This window comes from Poeciliopsis prolifica, unplaced genomic scaffold (assembly GCF_027474105.1).
Source record: "Poeciliopsis prolifica strain line A6 unplaced genomic scaffold, Auburn_PproV2 SCAFFOLD006, whole genome shotgun sequence".
NCBI classification, from domain to species: domain Eukaryota; kingdom Metazoa; phylum Chordata; class Actinopteri; order Cyprinodontiformes; family Poeciliidae; genus Poeciliopsis; species Poeciliopsis prolifica.
In genome coordinates, this window is record NW_026562381.1 from 18,419,715 (window position 1) to 18,439,451 (window position 19,737).

At 41.2% G+C, this 19,737-nt stretch overlaps 1 protein-coding gene across 1 annotated transcript in view; it reads left to right on the forward strand.

Annotated features, from left to right (window-relative positions):
- LOC129360397 (slit homolog 3 protein-like) overlaps positions 1-19,737 on the forward strand; it is a 189,794-nt gene that overhangs the window by 113,762 nt on the left and 56,295 nt on the right. Inside the window, 1 exon segment of the mRNA XM_055030585.1 lies at positions 836-907. Within this exon segment, the coding sequence (XP_054886560.1) occupies positions 836-907 (72 nt within the window).

The following is a 19,737-nucleotide window of genomic DNA, read 5'->3' on the forward strand; positions in this document are numbered from 1 at the left end:
CAGTGAAACTGCAGCTTCCTGGGAAAAGACAGAAAGTTTGACGTTCAGGAAGTGACCCGGACAGTTTTGCTGCAGGTTTCCGTGGGGACGGGGTGGTTGGGTTCATGCTGGGGCCGGGGCTCAATACGCCGAGCTAAGCAAATTACAGTAAAAGCGAGAGATGAATGGTGAGTGGAGGAGGAAGACTGGAGCGTGATTTAGCGAGGCTTTCCTCTTAATGAAATTGTTTGGTGGCAGAGCCGGTAAAAGGCCTTAATGGATTGGCTGGCCTGATGTAATCTGATTACTCTGGTTTCACTACTAGAGAGAGAGAAGAAGAAATGCAATTAATATTAACAGAGCAGACAGCAGGGTGAGCTCTCCCTCTCTCTACTGTCTTCCTCTCTCGCCCCTCTCTCTCTGTCTGCTGGTGGCCTGTGTGTGGCGGTGGGCGAGCGAGGGAAGGGGAGAGAGAGAGAGGGAGGTGATAGGCTGGCGGCGGCGCACCGGGCTCCTCTCTCCTGCTCTCCTCCGGGCCGCTCACTTCAGGCTGCGCCTCCCGCCTGCATGGAACTCTATTCCCTGAGTATGTGTCTGCAGGCGCCTGGGGGTCCTACCTGCTGCATGTGGGTTTTCACCTCCACATGTTCATTCATGCATCTGGCGTTAGTCCCTCCCCCGACCGAGGCAGAGCGGACCCTGCAGACTCATCTGACTTTCTCTCTCTCTCTCTCTCACTGTGTGTTTGTGTGTGTGTGTGTGTGTGTGTGTGTGTGTGTGTGTGTGTGTGTGTGTGTTTGTGTTGTGTGTGTGGTGTGTGTGTGTGTTTGTGTGTGTGTGTGTGTGCACGCTGCAGGCAACTGGACAGCAACCACATTGGCTGCATCGAAGATGGAGCTTTCCGAGCACTGCGCGATCTGGAGATCCTGTAAGTAGAGAAACTGTCCTCCTCTTCCTCCTCTTCCTCCTCTTCCTCTCATCAGTTCTTCTTCTCATCCCTCGCTCTCCATTCAGACGGAGCCGTAGCGCCGCTCTCTTCCTTTCACTTGTTACTTTTCTGCCTTCATAGCTGCAAGTTAGAAATGCTTCAGGTTAAACCTGAGAGAGAGTGTGTGCGTCCGTGCGTGTGTGTGTGTGTGTGTGCGTGCGTGCGTGCGTGTGTGTGTGTGTGTTAGCAGCTGCTTTCTGGGATGAAGCATCTCGGTCGTCCTTCACTTTCAGCTGTGCTGAACATGCGACCGGCAGATTCTCCACCTGCTGCAGCTGATTCCCCTCAGTGCTCATGGGTTCAGCTGTGTGTGTGTGTGAGGGCGATGTGTGTGTGTGAGGGCGATGTGTGTGTGTGAGGGCGATGTGTGTGTGTGAGGGTGTGTGTGTGTGTGTTCTCTGGAGCTCGTTTGTCACTCTGCTCAGCCTGGCTGCCGTTCAAGTAGAGATGTCGTCTTCTCTGCAGCAACTCGTCCTGCAGGCGAACTTTAAAACGTTTTTCCTTCGTCGTGATTTGATCTGCAGAACAGGAAGCAAACAGCTGGAAAGATGCTCGAACATCTGCATGGCTGCAGGTTTCTGCTGCCTCACATTTGGTCTGCAGGATCTGCAGGTTCTGCGAGAAATGCTCCCGTCCAACGAGAAGTTAACCCGGTTCAGATTTCACTGGGCTAAAAGAGGCATTGAACTACATTGTGGCACGAAGCATTTATGGTCTGTAAATGGTGGGAATTCTGAGTTTTGACACATTTAAATATTTGAAAACTTTGAAGCAGTAAAACTGTTTCTGCTCTCAGCTGCCTCTCAACTGATTTCCTTTAATCCTGAAACAGTTTAAGGTGTAAACATTTCTATCACTTTACCAAAATGATGTATAACTAAATGAGATACTGAAATCTTAGGTCAAAATATTACTATTTGTTTTGCAAAACAAATAGTAATATTTTGGAAGGTTTTTCGCAGCATTGTCAAAGATTTGCACAAATATGCAACTTTTTGAAAAATGTTTTGCTAAATCAGCAAATTTAAGCCGTAATTATCACAAAAAGAGATTTCCAGTGTCCATCTGATCTGTTTTTTTAAAGACTTTCACACATAACAGAGAAAATGTGCTGCAGATTATTTAATAAATGTTTTTAATTCAACAGAAAATGAAGAAAAAACTAAATGATCCGGTTTCTGCATCAAACGTTTCTGATTTTAATTAAACTGAAAGCGGTCACAGTGCGTTCTCTGCGTTGATGTGTTTATGGATAAAATGTTGCAGTTTTTCAGGACGTCTGGATAATTAATTGCTGCATCTAAAGGCTCTCAGGATTCAAATCAGCTTTTATTTGAATTTGTAGCTGAGCTGTTGAGCAGAAAATGAATCTTCCAGTTTTATTATTCAGGGCTAAATTAAACCAAACTATTCGGTGGATTCTGTCCAGAGAGAAACATGCAGCTGCAGACGAAGCATCAGGTAGTTTTCCTTCAACCTGACAGGATCATTTCAGCTCAAGTCGCTTGATTCTGGAGGAAATCAGACTTCAGAGCCTTAAAGAATCACAGATTATCACTTTTTATTAGCTGAAGCAGATATAAACCAAAACCAACCTGGACATCACCAGCAGGGACTTTAAGCTGAGTTCCTGTGATGCCGTTTCTGTGGCGGTTAGTGGATCCTACATTTGCAACAGCAACGGGTGCACAAAGCGAGAGGAAAGAGGAATTTTTTCATTTGTTTAGTCGTTTTAAACACATTTTTTTTTCACATTTTTTTTCACAAACACATTTTTTTAAACACATTTATTTTCCCTTTGCTGTGACGCACTGCTGCCACTGTGATTTCTGAAAGTTCACTATAGACAAAAACTGGATTAATTTGGTAGTTTTAATCCAAAACTACTTCATGACTTATGTCTCATGAGTCATAAAGTATTTAACAAACTGCCTCCTACATGGGTAATTATGCAAAATAAGGTTAATTGTTGAATATAAAATATAGTTTGTTTTCACTTTTAACTTTAAAGAAGTTACAGAAACCAATCTGTTTACAGGTTTATATGTAGGAAGAAAACATAGTTTACATATCACAACCCGCTTTAATCTCAGCTGTATTTTATAGAAATATGACAAGAAATAGAGCGAGCGCTTCAGAACGCTCTGGTTTTGTTTTATGATTTAATGTGTAGTATTGGGGCCTGCAGGTGAACATCACTTTGTTTTTCTTTTGCAAAAGACCAGAGACGGAACCTTTGTACTGTGTTTCTGGTACAACTGTAAATCTGACTTGGATCCACTAAGAGCAGCTGACAGGAAACTTCAGTTCATTTCTGCTTCTGAACGATCTGACTGGGCTCTAGAAAAGATTGTTGTGCTAAAGCAGTTAGCCTATCGCAGTGCAGATTTCTACAGAAGCTCCATGAACAAAAGATGAACTTTGCTGCAATCTGATGAAGAACCTCAAGAATAAAAACTATGGGTATCTCTGATGTTGCGCTCATATTTCTATTTACTCAGTGATTTAGTAGCAAAATGGACTTTTGAATTGAAAATGTTGTTTAGTTTGGCAGTTAAGTAGTGATTAATTAATTGCAGACCTTTTCCTACCTGTAGTTTGCTTTATTAGTATTTGATTTGATGACCGGTTATGTGGTTTTTAAAGTAACTTTTGTAATTTTATGTATTTTGTGCAGCATTTTGCTCCCTCTGGTGATGTAAAGTGCTTTCTAAATAAAGCTGGATTTGATTGTTTTCAGGACAGAAAGTGCTTCGTTCACTTTATTTGCAGTTTAGCCTCAGTTTATTGATAAACTAATTATTAAATATTATATCTACATTTGTTTAAATCACACTTGAAGAAAAATCAGTTACTGATCACAGAGGTTATTTGTCCTGGAAAGACGATACAGTAAGCAAACATATCAAGCAGGGTATGAAGCGTAACTTCCTTCTTAGAGGTTTTGACAGACAGTTTTGTACATTTCCATCTGAAGCGTTTTATTTCCGTTTAGCAGAGTTGGCTTTTTTGATTCCCCGCCCGCGCTCTGTGCTGCGCGCACAATGGAAGTGATAGGGGGCAGATAGCGGGGAATCAGCGGCGCGAGATACACCATATTAGCAATTCATAAGTCTCTGACAGCTGAGTGCTGGGCAGGATTTACAATTCACTGTAAATACGCAGCCTTTCCCATTCACAACAGACAGCGTGACAGCACACAGTAGATCCACACAACCTGACGTTTTAATAAAGCCCGATGTGTGTGTGCGTGCGTGTGTGTGTGGGAGTGTGCAGGCCATGAATGACAGTAAGCAATTCTGCCGCTGGAATGATCTTCATTTCAACATCTATACACACACACAGATGTTGGTGTGTTCACCCCAGCAGAAGCAGCACCATCTGTTGGGTTCTTGGGGCTGATTTCGTGACCGAGGTGCAAAGTAGAGATGATAGAGATAACGGTGACTGGAGCTCATGTGACTGCACCATCAGGTGTACATGTGAGTGTGAGTGCGCTCTGGTTTTTGTGTGGTTGTGGGGCCCAGTTTCAGCAGCCTACCGCCAGGTTGAGGACGTCTTTGTTTTTCCAGACACCCTTAGTTGCTTGTTTTCACAAATGTTTAGCTTGGATCAGAATTAAGTTTGTTATTCAGTTAATTAATAGTCTAATCAGAAGTTTTTTCATAACTTAAGTCCATAAAACATAAGGAGAAAAAAATATTGAATTCAGCAAACATTAAAATGTCTGGTTGAATTTCATAAGATTTTTAGATTATTTTATCTATTAGTGCATCAAACTCTTTGATGTTAATTAATGTGTTATTTACCCAAATTTATTGGAGTTCTTTACATTAATGAGTAGAAAAAATATCAGATTTTTCATTATTTGGCTCAATGATGTTAATCAGAAGATGAAACGCATTATGTAATAATCCATCTCTAATTATTAAAGTCATTGGAGGCCAAATTAACACAAACATTTTATTATGATTTTATTGCAATATTATGATCAAAAGTTAATCACTGTTTCCTTCAAAACATGCCATTTCTCAACAGATTTGTAGGTTCATACATTTTTCTAATTGTTTCAAGAAAATGTTTTCAAAGTTGGCAAATGTGCTAAAGCACTAAGCAAAATATCAGCTCTGCTATTATCATGTTAGTTAATTATCAGAAATTTGCCCATGGCTGGTTTCTAAAAGGTCTTCAAAACCTTTTCTTTGTGCATTTAAAGGGTTCAGTTTTAAACACTCCTTGGTGGTAAAACTGTTTCTGCTCATGTCTGCAGCATCACAGATGATGCATTCATCCAAACAATACATCATTTTTAGGAATGATTTAACTAACACAGGCTTCAATAGTAACTATGCTAATACTGACAATATCACCATTCTGTTTATTAAAACCAATAACTATTCATTTCCTTGAATACGACTTACTTCAAGCTGCAGGAAAATAAAAGTGATCTGTCTTATCAGGTGTATAGAGCTACAGTGCATAGAATGTGCATCATAGATGAGCTCTCTGTTTGGGCAACTCGTTACTACTCTGTAATCCTTCACCATCTAAAATTATCAGAATCTCCATCCCTTCGTCAAATTATTCAGCTGTGAGGACAAAAAATCCCAGAGAAATCTGTGCCAGGAATGTTTCTGCTGCTGGTTATAAAAGGATGTTCTTTGCTGTGGGCGTGCGTGTGTGTGTGCTAGTGCTACACAATAAATTAGTGAGAGCTGCTTTGATGCAATATTTAGTTGCCTTATATTTCAAGTGTTGTACGAGTTCAATGACCACCTGATGCAGATTTTAGAATCTGAGGTGTCAAAGCTCACAAGGACTGAAGGAAACTTCCTGAAGATGTGGGAGAGAGGGAAACATAATGGTCAACAGGTGCAAACAAGCAGCAAATGGCGAAATGCGATGTAAACAGGTGAATGATGCAAACTCCAAAACACACAAACACGAAAAAATAAAGGCAACAGGAAAATGCTGCAAACACAAGAAATAGGAGCAAAGTGGAAAATGTTGCAATTAGTAAAAAGAGCAGCAAGTATGAAATTCTGCAAACTTGCTCCACAAAACAGAAGTCCTCCAGACCACAAGAGGCAGTAAGGTAATAAGGTAATTACTTATGTGTCACATTTTCAGCAACAAGGCAATTCAAAGTGCTTGTGGTCAACCAACACATCAGATGTTCAGTAAAGTGGTCTGGAGGACTTCCATTTTGTGGAGCGAGTTTAAAGATTTTCATATTAGCTTTTGCTATTTTGCAGCATTTTTTTTGCTTTTGTTTTCTGTGGTTTCAGCGTTTTGCGTTTTTAGCATTTTTGTTTGCATTGTTATTAATTGCAGGTTTTGGCTTTTTATTTTTGTGAGTTGAACATTTTTTTGGCAGCATTTTTATGTGGGATTGTCCATTTGTTTGCACCAAATTTTGCTGTTTGCTGGTTGTTTGCACCTGTTACTTGTACGATATTCAGGAATGACATGACAGCATTGTGTTACTAAAACACTGCAGTCTAGTTTTTCCTTAATTTGTTGCATCTCAGTTTGTGTTCGTGTGCAGATGATGAAATGAGAGACATTGATCACTGCATGTGTGCAGAACTGAATTTAGATTCAGTCTGCAGTCAGCTGGGTAGTGTGTGTATGTGTGTGTGTGCGTGTGTGAGTGTGCAACATGCTAATTGAAAGCCATGCAGCTCAGTGTGCGTGCCGCTAATGAATCTCCACTTTAATTAATCTTGTCATTTTTAATTAGCCAGTGTTTCTGGGTGGCCCGGCTTTATCTGAGCTTACTGCGTTTCACCGGAGCTGCTCTGATGATTGGAGCTGAATATTGTGTCTGGCTCATTATGAAAATGCTAAATGGATTTCAGTTTGTTAGTTTCATTAATCTGCTTGTAATTGTTCTCTGGGAATAAATGAGTGATAAGTGATTGGATTTTGTTGTTTGGAATTAGACAGCATGTTAAAACTGTCAAACAATTAAAAGGATTGGATTTTTTTTACATTTTCACAAATGAAAAATTTTGAAAAGGGACATTTTCTGCATCTATTAGATGCAACCTGATGCTTTTATGTCCTCTCCAAAGTGGAGGTTTGGTTTGGTGAAAGCAGGGCCCTGCAGGCTGTGATTTATTTAGACCCAAAGGAGTGAGGATTTCTCCTTGTGCTTATCGCCATAGAGAACGGAAAGAAGAGCTATTTGAGATAGGGCTGTTTCCAAAATGGAGAACGGTTAAAGAGAAGAGAAAGGGAGGCATGTGATATTGGGTGTTGTAAATTCTGCCGGCTCCTGGACATTATTTATTAATCTGCTGTTGGATCTGAGCAGAGGGACTCCAGCAGACGCAGCTTAAAGGGAGAAACTGTTAGATAAGGAAGCAGGAAATAACAAAGAAGTCAGTAACAATAAACCAGAAATGGATCAAAGAGAGAAAACGGGAATCAGAGTGTGGAGATGTAACAAGCTGGTTGAATCAGGTGGGAAAAAAAACATTTGGAGAATTAAACGGATCCAATGTTTGAAGGAAACGTTGGAGAAACCTGGAGAAAGCGGCGGAGAGCGGATCAGAGCGAGTGGAGCGCCGAGGCATTAATTATTGAGAGAACAAATGTCTGAGTGACTGACTCAATTTGGAGCCTTTGTTGTTTCCAGACCACCAAGGCTGTTAGACTGACTCAGAGCCGCATGAGGGAAAAGCTGGATGTAACGTCCAGAACTAGAAACACAATGCGGTTCTGTTGGGTTTAAACATTTCAGTTCATCAGTTTATACTGATTGTAGGTGAAAAAGTACAAAAATTTTAAAAAACATCAGATACATTTTAAAAAAAAACAGAAACTCTATTTAATAAAAAAAAAGGTTACACTTCAAAAACACAACATTTAATCAAGTATTTTTTGTTTTGTTTATCATGTAAATATCTTAGTTTACTTAAAATAAGACAAAACTAGGTTACACATATCTTTTCATCAAGAAATAGGATCTTGTTTTAAGTCAATAATTAAAGGGGCAGTAATATGTTTTCCAGGAATATAGTTCCATTTTATAGCACAATAAAGTGACTAAGTTACCTTCAGTTGTTACATGTATCTACTATGACTATCTGGAAATTGGGCCTCTGTCTCTTTAAAAACTCCTGTTCTTGCTGAAGCTCCGCCTCCAGGAAGTCGTTCCAACATGGCTCCTCTATTAACCCTTAACTGTTTTTACCAGCATTTCTCTGAGCAGCAGCTCCTGTAACGAGCTCAGCAGGTGTTTGCTAATTGCTGCTGGCGAGTCTGAAGGAGCTGAGGAGGCGGAGGAGCTTCGGCTCAAAGGTGGGGCTCAGTCTGGAGCCTTAATGCTCTGCTTACACTGGAGTAGCTATCATTATTTTATTTAATTATATACATTGATATTCATTTAATTAGCAAATAAATAAAACACAAGAACGAAAGAGCAGCAGAGCATGCGCATTGCTCTTTGATTGTTTTTGTCAAAGTGGCAGCTGTAATGTCGGCCATGATGGCTGACATTACAGCATGGTGCTGCCTGGCTTCATGCAGTGGGAGAGACGGTGAGAACAGTCATGGTGAGGCCTGGTGCTTGGTCATTTCTTGCTTGTTGCTCTTTGGTCAGTGTTCACAGCTGAGCGTTGTTGGTATGATAGTGGTGGTTTCTGACATGAATGATATGGGCAAATGCCCTGGGTGTTATCTCTTTAAATAAACAGAACAAGAGTTTGTTTAATATTGGTTACATTTATTTCAGCTCTAAGTATTTAACACACATTTATTGTGTCATTTAGCGTGTGGCGCTAGTCCTTGTCTTGACTCAGTTGGTGTCGGTTTAGGTGGTCTTGACTATAACACTGTTGTGAACAACATTTCATTATTAACATGGAAGAAGTTCCTGTGTCTGAGTGGATGTTGAACTCTTGTTTCTCCCATCCGTGAGAATCCTTCGTCATTCTTTAGTTCTTGATCCTGAACTGACTGCATGCTGAAATGCTGCATCTGATTGGTCATTAAAGACTCGTTAGGATGGATTGGCTTGGCATGCTAATGCTAACAGTCCTGCAGGGTGTTAGCATGCTCTGCAGCAGCAGCTTTAAACAATAAGACCCCAGTGGTCCCTTTCATCTGACTGCCAGCTGCAGACGGTTATGATTAGTGCTGATAATATTCATTAAAACACGTTTTAAAGTCAAACTGCAACATTTGTAGAGTTAGGATTTCAACCGGGCAATGCTCCTTCTCCTGCAAGTCTTCTGAGACTTCATCAGACAAAGTTTTTATTTAGACTCCACAAGGTGACTGATTATCATCTCAGCTCATTCGGCTACAATAATTCTTCAGTAAACTCACATCTCCCTCTGCTGAGGATCTTTGGTTCATAATAATAATCAAACATAAAAATAAAGAATACCCAGTGCAAAACCGAGTATGAAGATGACAAAGCTTCTTAAATCTCTCCCACATTATAATATTTACACATCAAATTTTACTCATGCCACAATTTCTACTCTTTCCAAATTATATGCAAGTAAATAATTTATCATGAAACAGTTTGCACCAGACTTACTATCTAGATTCTGTAAGATATCCATGTATGACCATTATAGTTAGTATGTGTGTAAGTGTTTATATGTATTTATTATGTGCTTCACATTGTTTTAACATATTTTAAAGGGAATTTAATTTTGAATGTGTGGCAGCTTTTATTTTGCCGTGTTGGTTCAAAACGATCAATTAAAGTAGAGGAAACTTTTTTCAGTGAGACCAGAAAGACATGAAAATGTTTTTTAGTGCTGTGTCTGTAGCGCCACCAGTAGGCCATAATCTGGACAGCTGGTGTCCAGAATGTGTGGGATCTGCAGAACTGGTAGCTCCTTCCTGTAACAGCCCAACCACACAAACTCAGGACTCAATAGGGACTTCCTGTGGTAGGTTGTACTTCTGGAGCTGCAGCAGGAAGTCCAGTCTCTAATAATTAGCCGTGTGTTGTCTGCTAACTCCTCCAGAACCTGAGGTGCTGCCGACCCACCAGGTTCTGCTCAGGAAGCCGTTAGCTAACCGGTTCCGTCCTCTAGAACGGGCCAGTCAGTGACGAGCCTGAGAGGTGCCCGGGTCAGAGCAGGTCGGCTAATCTGAAGCACTTAGCACGAAGCTAACAGATGATTGAGGATTCTGCGATGAGTGTGTGTGTGCGTGTCCCTGAATGAGTTAATCTGTTTAATGTGTGTGTGTGTTCGCCGGGCCGCAGCAGAATAAATGATGGCTCCCCGTGTGATGATGAATGGTAATTTAGATTTAACATAACTGGACTAACGAGCGCACTAATGACTCTGAAGCTAGCCTGGACAGCTCTCACTCGACAGCCTCACGGCTTGCATCCCAATGAGCTGCAGACGAGGCACACAGACACACACACGCACACACACACACACACACCCACACACACACACACACACACACACACACACACACGCACACACACACACACACACAGACACACGCACACACACACACACACAGACACGCACACACACACACACACACACACACACACCCACACACACACACATGAGCTGCAGACGAGGCACACAGACACACACACACACACGCAGACACACACACACGCAGACACACAGAGGGTGGAATAACATGTAGAACTGCTTTAATAAATGCAGTCATACACAGTTATTAATGCGGTAATGGCAGGGAGAGTGAGCATGTGCAGACGTATCGCTGCTACGCGGCGATGATGTCAGGCTAATATGAAGCTGATTAATTAATAATTACACATCGGCTGGCTTTAGAGCAGCTGAATTAGACACAGTTTTTGTTCACCGATCTCTCCACTCCCTGCTGACACAAAGATTAATGAAAATAAGTGAGAAGAAGGAGATCACTTTCAGATATAAATAACATTAATCACCTTAATTTATCCGTGAAAGATCTCTATCAGAGCCGGAGGAGAAGCAGAATGTAAATGCAGAGATGTGGATTCACGTTAACTTACATTTTTCATGCAGCTCTGCAGTTAGAGCTCCGTTTTTTTCTGCTCTTAAATTTGGGATGTGACTTTATTACGCATCTTTAAATGAAGTTGACTGGATTCCTGAACGGCGCCGTTCACACAGAATCAAATCAGACGTTTCCCATCAGGTTAGTCCCAGAAACGGCTGATAAAGCGCCGCTTAGTGCTGATCCCAAGCTGAGGGAGCAAAGATAAACTTCTAACAAAAGATTTGGTCATTTTTAATTCAGACCTTTAATATAAAATTTAAGGAAACAAATAATTGTTTTCCTTTTACTCGCCAAGTTTGTTTTTCTTTCATTTTAATATAAATAGAAACTAAAATCTCCAACGACGTTTTACTCAAAAACAAACTCAGTGACACCAAGTAATGAAAACATGTTCAATCCAGCTATGGGTTTTCAAAGCCAGTTCTCATTTTATTGCTGGGAATAAATTACAAATAACATCTGACCAACATGTTAGGAGAATATAACCTGAGAGATCCATTTTATTAAAATATTTTATGTTAATTGTTTGCTGCTCAGCAAATAAAATAAACTTTAAAAAATCATAGTAAAATTATTTTTGCATTATTTTAACAAAAACAAAAAATAAATAAATTTTGGCCCTGAGTTTGTTCAACTTGGTGATTTTAGGAGAAAGTTTGGAGTGAAGTTGGTTTGGACCATAATAAATGATCAACATGTTTACATGTCTAATGTTTATTAATCATCAAAATGTTTGTTTGTTTTCTCTACTGATGACTGTTTGGCATCTTTTATGACTTTATTTTTGTGTTTTTATGATGTAACATACTTTGAGCTGCCCTGTCGCTGAAATTTGCTGCAGAGATGAAAGTGATTGATTGATTGATTGATTGGTTGGTTGATTGATTGATTGATTGATTGATTGATTGATTGATTGATTGATTGATAAAGCAATCAGTTTTAATCATCAGGATTTCCAGGACTGAACTGGGAGATGAAACTGGCTTCGGTTGTTTTAACCGTTTATCTGGTTTCTGATCATTTATAATCGCTGCTTTCAGCAGATTTATAGTGACAGAAACATTTCCTGCAAACTGGGAACGGGAAGTTCTGGATTGTTGAACAAGTTGTTGCAGCCAGAAAGCAGAGCGCTGCGTGTGACACCCTGACATCCTGCACAGCTCTGCAGGTTCAAACTGGCTCTGAGACGACCTGAAAGCTGCTGCTTACAATAGAAAAACACAGAACATGAAACGTTGCAGCCGTTTTAGGTGCAGATCAGGCGTCCTTTTATCTCTGAAGCCAAACTTCAATACATAAAAGAAGAAAGTTATTTCATATTTATATTGCAGCATGCAGTTCTCTGGTGAACAGAGATGAGCTTTACATCCACACAGATTTCATTTCTCTAATCAAATTTTCTCTAAAATCACATAAAATCTTCTAGTTGCTTTTTAAAAATGAAGATTTGAGATATTAGGATCCCAGAGAGAAAAACATCAGATCTATGGAGCTGAGGGGTCAGAGGGCAACTAGAGGCAGCGCTGGCAGGATGTACTCTGGTGTTTGGTGATGCTGCAGTCCTCTATAGCATCAACCTTTTGACACTTGGAACTACTTCACAGTACAGAGAAGGGCTACTTGTTTGATGCAGACATTAATGACCTCATTAATGTCTCATTAATATATATATATATATATATATATATATATATATATATATATATATATATATGATTATATTCTGTCTAATCATATATTAATGTTAGGGACTGCTCACAATACTTATCAGTAATAATTTATCATGGCAGATAAGTATAATTAACTTTATCTGATCAGAGTTTCAAATTTGATTCCCTTTTGGAGCTTTTCTGTGATTCTAAAGTGACAGACAGTATGGATCGTTGCAGCAGCGCCTCCTGCTGTTCGGCTGTACGCACTGCGAGTACCTTGAGATTTTCCTTTAAGTAAAAACAGAAAAGAATAGTTACTGTAAATTTTATCATCTAACCATTTTTACTATAAAGAAAATTGTGGAGAAAAGAAACATCTTGCATGTAGCGCACATCAGTGTGAGCCTGTGGGGGTTAAAGGGCATGCAAAAGCCTAAATCTTATTGGTCAGTTTGCTTTTCCTGTGAGCTAAAAATTAATGGGAGGACTTTGAACCTCCCCTTGCTGTAAGATCCCACCTGAGCTTTTCACCGTGCAAGGTTCTGGCGGGTTGCCGGTTTGTTAGCTTGTGGTTTTGCAAACTTAAAAGCTGACGGGTCACCCGTAGGCCAACACCAGCAGATATACAAAAAATGTCCGACAGCTCTGAAGGTACTCACAAAACTGTCACTGCACCTGATCTGCAAGAGTACAACCATCTCTGAAACGTACATCATGTGTGCATCGCACAAACCAAACCACTAAAGCAGCGCACCTTTTTTTTAGACAAACGATATCAAATAATAAAGACGTGGAAGCGAAGCCGACCCGTGTGATGCACGGAAAGAGGAGGCTGTTGATTCAGAGGAGAAGGTGAAGCAACAATGTTAGCTTAATTTTTATTCTTTTGGGGAATACCAAGACTAGATTAAATTGTTTAACCAATTTAATTTAGTCTTCCTGTGAGCTAACAGGTGACCCGCCAGAACCGCACATGGTGAAGCTTAACCGACATCCAAACCGCTCATGGAACTACGGGAGGTACAAACTCTGCTTATTCATATTTAGCTTACAGAAAAAGCGCCATGCTGCCAAATAAATAAAAGCAAAGTGAGCAATAAGATTTAAGCTTTGGCCTGCCCTTTGACCCTCACAGACTCAGATGTGTCCTACATACAAGATGTTTTGGAACAAAAGATAATTATAATTTTCTTGTCGCCACAATTTTGTTAATTGTAAAGAGGGTTCAGTAATAAAAATTTCAGAAATTATTCTTTTCTTTTTGTACTGGAAGGAAAATCTTAAGGTTGGCAGAGTGGGTGCAGCTGCAGGCACTGCTGCCCTCCAATAAAATTCTGCAGGCACATAGGTCTGAACTTTAACCATAGAAAAGAGTTTTATGCATAAAGCAATTTATTTAAAACATATTTTTAATGTAAAAACATGTAATTTAATAATTTTTTGGGCTGTGCTCCCTAATGACAATGGCTATTTTCAGCGGGCAACTGACAATGTCCCCGTGGGCGACCAGGTGCCCGCAGCACTGCGTTGGTGAACCCTGGTCTACAGTGTGCCCCATCATTCCCGATGCAGCATCATCGTTCTGACCCAGATGTTAAGGCCAAACATTTGGGGAATGTGTCCCCAGGTCCGTGTCCACTATTAATCCTGTAAAAGCAAAAATAAAAACAGTTTGAATGCTTCAGTGAAACAGAAAGATGAGTTTGGTTCAGGTTTCAGTCTGAATTATTCTTTTGGCTCCTGGTCCAGTTGACCCAATTAATCCTGGTTTTGCTCTGTTGTTTGTTTTTCTGCTTCCAACAGTTAATCCCAGATTATCATAAGATAATTCAACATGTCTCCATCCGAATCAGATCTGTAGCTTTGATTATCATCTTAAAAATAGATTTAAATGATCTTTTAATGGTGGATCAGGCCGCTGTCTGAAGAGCCTGACGACTTCTGCAAAAGGTCAACAAAAATGAGTGGGAGTCAGAGCAAGACCAGTGAGCCAGGACCGCTTGGCTTCCCTTTGAGCCAGCGGGCCGAACAGAATGATGATTGTGTGTGTGTGTGTGTGTGTGTGTGTGTGTGTGTGTGTGTGTGTGTGTGTGTGGTGTGTGTGTGTGTGTTTGTCTTGCTATCATGAGGACGTTCTCTTGATAACCAACATTATGAGGACATTTTGTCCACACAATATAAAAACAGAATTTGTGGACTATGTTTAGGGAAAAGGTCAATGTTAGGCTTCTGACCCTTGGGAGCCGCGTCTCCTAGCGATGTCAGAAATTGTGTTGAAATTGATTGCGATGGTTTCCCCTCCTTTTTTGCCATTAAAGCTTTGACTTCTGCTTGTTCAAGTCGAGCTGACTTGTTTGTGGGAGTAGATACCAAGCTGGGGCAAATACAGATTTCCGGCTTGATATTACCTTGTTAATACTATGTGATAAGTAATAAGCTGGCATTAGCAAGCATCTACGCAACTTTTTGCAACTTCCAACTGGTACTAGCTGGCTTCGAAACCGAAGTTTACTGATTTGATCAAATTACTGACATTTTCTTTGTTCATGCAACATGACTTGAAGCAGTAAGTCTGCATCACACCGACACAGACTGAAAAGTTACCAGTTTCTTTGACTCCATGATGGTGGATTTTTTTTATCCTTTTTTTTTTAACCCATTCAGATTAGAAAACTCTTCAAAGGAGTTCTGGTCAAGAGGCAGCAACAAGTTTTCGCCATGATTACTAATAATTAGATGCACACCTCTTCCATAATTCAATATTTTACTACATTGTACTAATCTTGCTTACCTATAAAGTATATGAACATTAATCTTTGTACCTTGTAAAAAGCATTTGCTGCAAATTCTCAAATACACCGAGGGCTGCCAGTTTTTACGATTAATGGTCGCTATCCATCGCCGTCAAAAGGTTTACGATAAAATCACAAGTTGGGTTTGCTTCCTTTTTGTCCATTTTTACTGAGGAATCAGGTAAACAGCATGATTAGACAAAATCTGACTTGGTTTGCAGGAGGTTTGATGTCCATCATGGTGGATCAGGCCGCTGTCTGAAGAGCCTGACGACTTCTGCAAAAGGTCAACAAAAATGAGTGGGAGTCAGAGCAAGACCAGTGAGCCAGGACCGCTTGGCTTCCCTTTGAGCCAGCGGGCCGAACAGAAGCATCCGACCCTGCGCCTCGAGGAAAGACAGCGACACAGGACAGAAATAGAGAGGCAGGAAAATCAGGGATTTTATGCTGTTCTGTCAGCAGAACAGGTTATTGATGCTTTAAACCTAATTAATCGTTTTGTTTTTAGCTGAATTCTATTTTAACTGTATCTGTAGTTTTTTTTGCATTTCAAACTCAGACGTTAACTTTTGTAAATTATTTTATTTTGTTTCATTATCAAATTTAATCAACTTTTAACTCTAAATGTAGATTTTAGTTTAATTTAGAAAACTATTTTTTCTGCTGAATTATTGAATAAGTACACACACGAGTTCCATAACAAACATATTTATTGCTTTCGATCTGTTACCCTCTCAACTTGATCACCACAGTAATCTTTCAAGTGTCCAATCAGATCGTTTAGAAGCAGAAATTAACTTCAGTTGGCCGGGAGAAGCCGCCTCGTCCTGTTAGCGGATGTTGCTTGCACGTCAGATTAACGGCTGAACCAGAAACGTAACCTAAAGGTTTCCAGTTTTGGACTTTTCACACATTAAAATCTACATAATGAATTAATCCAAATGGTTTTTTAATCCAGCCCTTTTTTTATCTGGATATTTTAAACTTTGACCTGACAGTTTCCTGCCATCATCATCATCATCATCAGGGAGGCCCCTGATTGGTTGATGGAAAGTTGAGGGTTTGGCTGAATGTGGTGCAGAAAGGAAAAAGAGGCTGACCCTGAAATGCCCCTTGGCAGTTTCCTGCCTTTATTGTCTCTAAAGGAAGAACAGAAGATATTGGATTCATTTTAGAGTTTGTTGGTTTTTTGGAGGAAGATAAAGAAACACAAACAACTCCAGAGGGGAGGTGATTTAACCGGGATGGAGGAAACAGAAGGACGGAGAATAAATGTTTCTTTCTGCTTTCCAAAACTCTCCAGATGATTTATCACAGTAGAATATTTTGGTTTTCATCAGGAAGAGCTCAGGTCGAGGTGCTCACTCTCCAGGCGCTGCTCTCTGGGTTCTCCACCCCGGCGCTCCAACTCTCATTGGAACATGAATAATTAATAAAGTTACTTTAATAGGAGAAATGAAGGAAGGTTATCCAAGCAGCATCAACTCTTTGCTTTATTTTTAAGACATTTCAACATAAAGTTAGCAGATCCAACTTCATCTCAGGTGTTTTTATTTTCCTGTTTTCTGTTGGTTTTAACATTTCAAAGTCAAGAAACAACAAAACAAGATAAAACTGGTAAAGAAATAATGTTTCAATTCGTCAAGCACATTTTTCCTTCACTGCTTTACAGAAGCTGAAGCTTTCCTGTATATTTTGTATAATAACCATCTGTAGCTCCAGCTCTAGAGCTATAGATCTAGTTTACTTAACCCCTCTTGTTTGTCATAACCTGGATCTGTAACTGTCTTCATGCTGAAAGTTTATTTTCCCCAAAAACTTGTTTTTTGCTCTGATTGTAAACAGTTGAGTTTTCCCAGGCCAGTTTCCAACGGCAACACTCTGCAAATGTCAATTTTCACAGAGATGAGTGGAGCAAATTGCCTGACTTTGGTTGTTCAAACACTTGAGCATATATTAAACCAGATCCTTCACACACGCTGCCACACACACACACAGCCACACACACACACTTCTTGGCATCAATCAAAGCGGAGTGCAGCTTTGAGACAGAGCCGCCGTGAAGGAGGCATTAAACCTCGTGGGAAAGTTTATATTTGAGACGATTTAACTGCTGAAACCTTTTAGATTTCCACCTGAAGAACGCCACCGCCGTCCGTCAGTCCGCCACCGCCGTCCGCCCGCCCGTCTGTCCGTCCGTCCGCCACTGCCGTCCGTCCATCCGTCAGTCCGTCCGTCCGCCACCGCCGTCCGTCCATCCGTCCGTCCGCCACCGCCGTCCGCCCGTCCGTCCGTCCGTCTGTCCGTCCACCCGCCACCGCCGTCCGTCCGTCCGCCACCGCCGTCCACCCGCCACCGCCGTCCGTCCGTCCGCCACCGACGTCCGTCCGCCACCGCCGTCCGTCCATCCGTCCGCCACCGCCGTCCGTCCGTCCGCCCGTCCGTCCGTCCGTCCGCCACCGCCGTCCGTCCGTCCGTCCGCCACCGCCGTCCGCGCAGCTTTTCATGTCAACCAAGAGTAAAGGTCGAGGGGTCAAAGGTGACACCAGACTACAAGCTGAAATCTTAGATTCCGCCAACGCCTCTGTGGCGTTTCTCCAGAACGGCGCCCCCTAGTGGCAGCATGTTGGAACTGCTGCCTGTGATTGACCCATTTGGATTCTTTTTTTCTCTGGTTCTGGATGCTGAGCAGCAAGAAGGATTTTTTATTCCCACTTTTTTACTTTACCTTAGTTGTTATGATGCGTAACCATGGCAACTACAACCCCCATCCCTATCGAATGATGAACTGATGTTCATCATTCGATAGGGATGGATGATGAACTGATGTTCATCATTCGATAGGGATGGATGATGAACTGATGTTCATCATTCGATAGGGATGGATGATGAACTGATGTTCATCATTCGATAGGGATGGATGATGAACTCATGTTCATCATTCGATAGGGATGATGTGGCGCGTTCTCCCTGTGAATGTGTGGGTTCCTCCAGGGTCGGATAAAAGCCACCGAGGACCAGATAGGAACGTTCCCTCTTGGTTAAGGCTCAAAAACAAAACTCCAATGTTTGTCTGTTCACATATTCACTGCTAGCAATCAACACTTTATAGCAAACAGCTAGCTAAAACAGACACAAATTAACAAGTAATATTTGAATTAAAAAGGTCTAGAAATTGTTCAGTTTCTCAACTTGTTAGTCAAAGAATAATTTTTAGTTTATAAAAATGAGAGGGGCCACACAAAGCTCCTTTAGTGGGTCACAAATGGCCCCAGCACCACACTTTGGACTCCCCTGCTGTTAGTGTTTAGATTCTGGTGCTGATGGTGGAGCATAAATTACCCAGAATGCTTCAGAGTTAATCCTCCCATCACCCTGTGATGTCTGTGTCCTCGGGCTGGTTTAGCCTCAGATCGGAGGAAGACGCAGGATTTGGACTCGCAACCTGTTCCGGTGATTCCACCAGATTGACGAGCGAGGCGTTGATCTCTGGGTGGAGGCTGCACAAAGACACACCTGATCGCATCGCTCTGTGTCTCAGTGAAGGCGTCTCCTCCTTCACTAACCGCAGAGCCTGTTTTGCTGCAACAGGGTTTTCTCCGCATCCCATGCAGCTTCAGAAACCAGCACACATGTTCATGCTGAGTCAAGACTGCAGAGAAAACGAGCAGCTCTCCGTGGAAACATGCACACACACGCACACGCACACACACACACACACACACACACACGCACACACACACACACACACGCACACACACACACACACACACGCGCGCGTCAGGGATCACACACTGCTCCATCGCTGCAGAGGTCACTGCAGTTTTCAGACAAATTAAAAGGAAAAAGCGACAAATAAGCCATTTAGTTCTGGATTATTGATAAACCAGAGACTTTAATCCAACTGGTTTAATCCCACTGGTTTAATCCAACTGGTTTAATCCAACTGGTTTAATCCCACTGGTTTAATCCCACTGGTTGAATTTGACTGGTTTAATCCAACTGGTTTAATCCCACTGGTTTAATCCCACTGGTTTAATCCCACTGGTTGAATTTGACTGGTTTAATCCAACTGGTTTAATCCCACTGGTTTAATCCCACTGGTTGAATTTGACTGGTTTAATCCAACTGGTTTAATCCCACTGGTTTAATCCAACTGGTTTAATCCCACTGGTTTAATCCCACTGGTTGAATTTGACTGGTTTAATCCAACTGGTTTAATTTGACTGGTTTAATCCGACTGGTTTAATCCAACTGGTTTAATTTGACTGGTTTAATCCAACTGGTTGAATTTGACTGGTTTAATCCAACTGGTTTAATTTGA